Source organism: Pygoscelis adeliae, unplaced genomic scaffold (assembly GCF_000699105.1).
Source record: "Pygoscelis adeliae isolate BGI_AS28 unplaced genomic scaffold, ASM69910v1 Scaffold513, whole genome shotgun sequence".
NCBI classification, from domain to species: Eukaryota; Metazoa; Chordata; class Aves; order Sphenisciformes; family Spheniscidae; genus Pygoscelis; species Pygoscelis adeliae.
Genome location: NW_008824591.1, coordinates 1,035,823 through 1,037,003, shown reverse-complemented (window position 1 = coordinate 1,037,003; position 1,181 = coordinate 1,035,823). Strand labels below are relative to the sequence as shown.

The window sequence follows — 1,181 nt, the reverse complement described above, 5'->3', positions numbered from 1 at the left end:
CTCCTGCTCTACCTCTGGACGTTGGTGGCTCCACTGGTGCTGCCGGACCGGGACTTCAGCTGAGGTGGCCCCGGGCATCCCGCTGCCGGGTCAGAGCCACCACGGCCTTGTCCCTCGAGGCCGGGGACAGCCCCAGCTCTGCCTTAGCCTCGGGTTTTGCCGCAGGAGCAGCTATGCTGGGGTGTGCCTTCTTGCAGGTCTTCTGTTTTAATCTGAAAGGGATGAAGTGCCAAGCAGGGAAAATCAGCAAGGGCTGAGAAAGACTTGAGGATGTTTTTAAAGCTCTCATCATCTCTGTGTTTGTCTAGTGCCTTTGGCAGTGCCTCCATACCCTCTTCTTCTAGCGGAGTCCACCGCCTTGCCTTGGGAGGGTTTGTTTTTCATCAGCTGCCGTCTTCTCGCTTCGTGCCCCAGGACCGCGATGCCTTTTGGAGGGGCTCTGGGGACTGGCCGTGTACTGGGACCTGGGCACTGGCTGGTGTTGCCTCCCCAAACAGCCCGGAGGAAAATGAATCTTGGGGATTTGTGGCTGGAGGCAGACATCTCACTGCATCCCCACAGCCTCAACGGTGGCCCCAGCTCCCTGAGGGCTCTCCTGCCCAGCCGTCCCTGCGGGAGGACAGGTCCCTGGTCCTTGCTGGAGCACGGGTTGGGTTTGCTCCTGGCTGTGCTGGCCTGGCCCTGGCCTCTTGCCTCGTTAATAAAGTCTCGTTTGGACTAAACCTGGCAGATTTATCCTTCTGGGGTCTTTCCTGATGCGTGCCCTGGGTGCGCGGGCGGTGGAGGAAGGGAGATGTATTAAACAGCCCTAACGCTGGGGTGAGGGCATAGCTGGCTGCTCCGTGGGTGCAGGCAGGGGTGGCATCGCTTTGGGGCACGGCGGCTTGGAACCCTGGACCCTGCTGCCAGCCTGTGGCACCCCGAGAGTCGCTGCTGGAAGGGGGGGGCACGTTGCCTGCAGGCTGGGCAGTGGTGGTAAGCAAGTGGGGTGTGCAACATGGGATGCACAACATGGGGGGGTGCACAGAGTATAGGGGTGCACACCGTGCCCAGGGGCACACGGGGATGGGGTGAGCACCACAGTGGGGTACACACCGTGCTGGGATGGGGTGCAGCGCATGCTGGGGTGTATCCCATGCAGGGGTACACCCTGGGGGGGGGGGGGGGGGGGGCCTCCGGGG

General features: G+C 62.3%; 1 protein-coding gene across 1 annotated transcript in view; it reads left to right on the top strand.

The window, feature by feature from the left end:
• The window catches only part of SERINC2 (serine incorporator 2), a 4,011-nt gene extending 3,295 nt beyond the window's left edge, over positions 1–716 (top strand). The window contains exon 9 of the mRNA XM_009322230.1: positions 1–716. This exon is cut by the window's left edge and continues 109 nt beyond it. Coding sequence (XP_009320505.1) covers positions 1–63 — 63 coding nt within the window. The 3' untranslated portion in view covers positions 64–716.
• Positions 717–1,181: the final 465 nt, after the last annotated feature.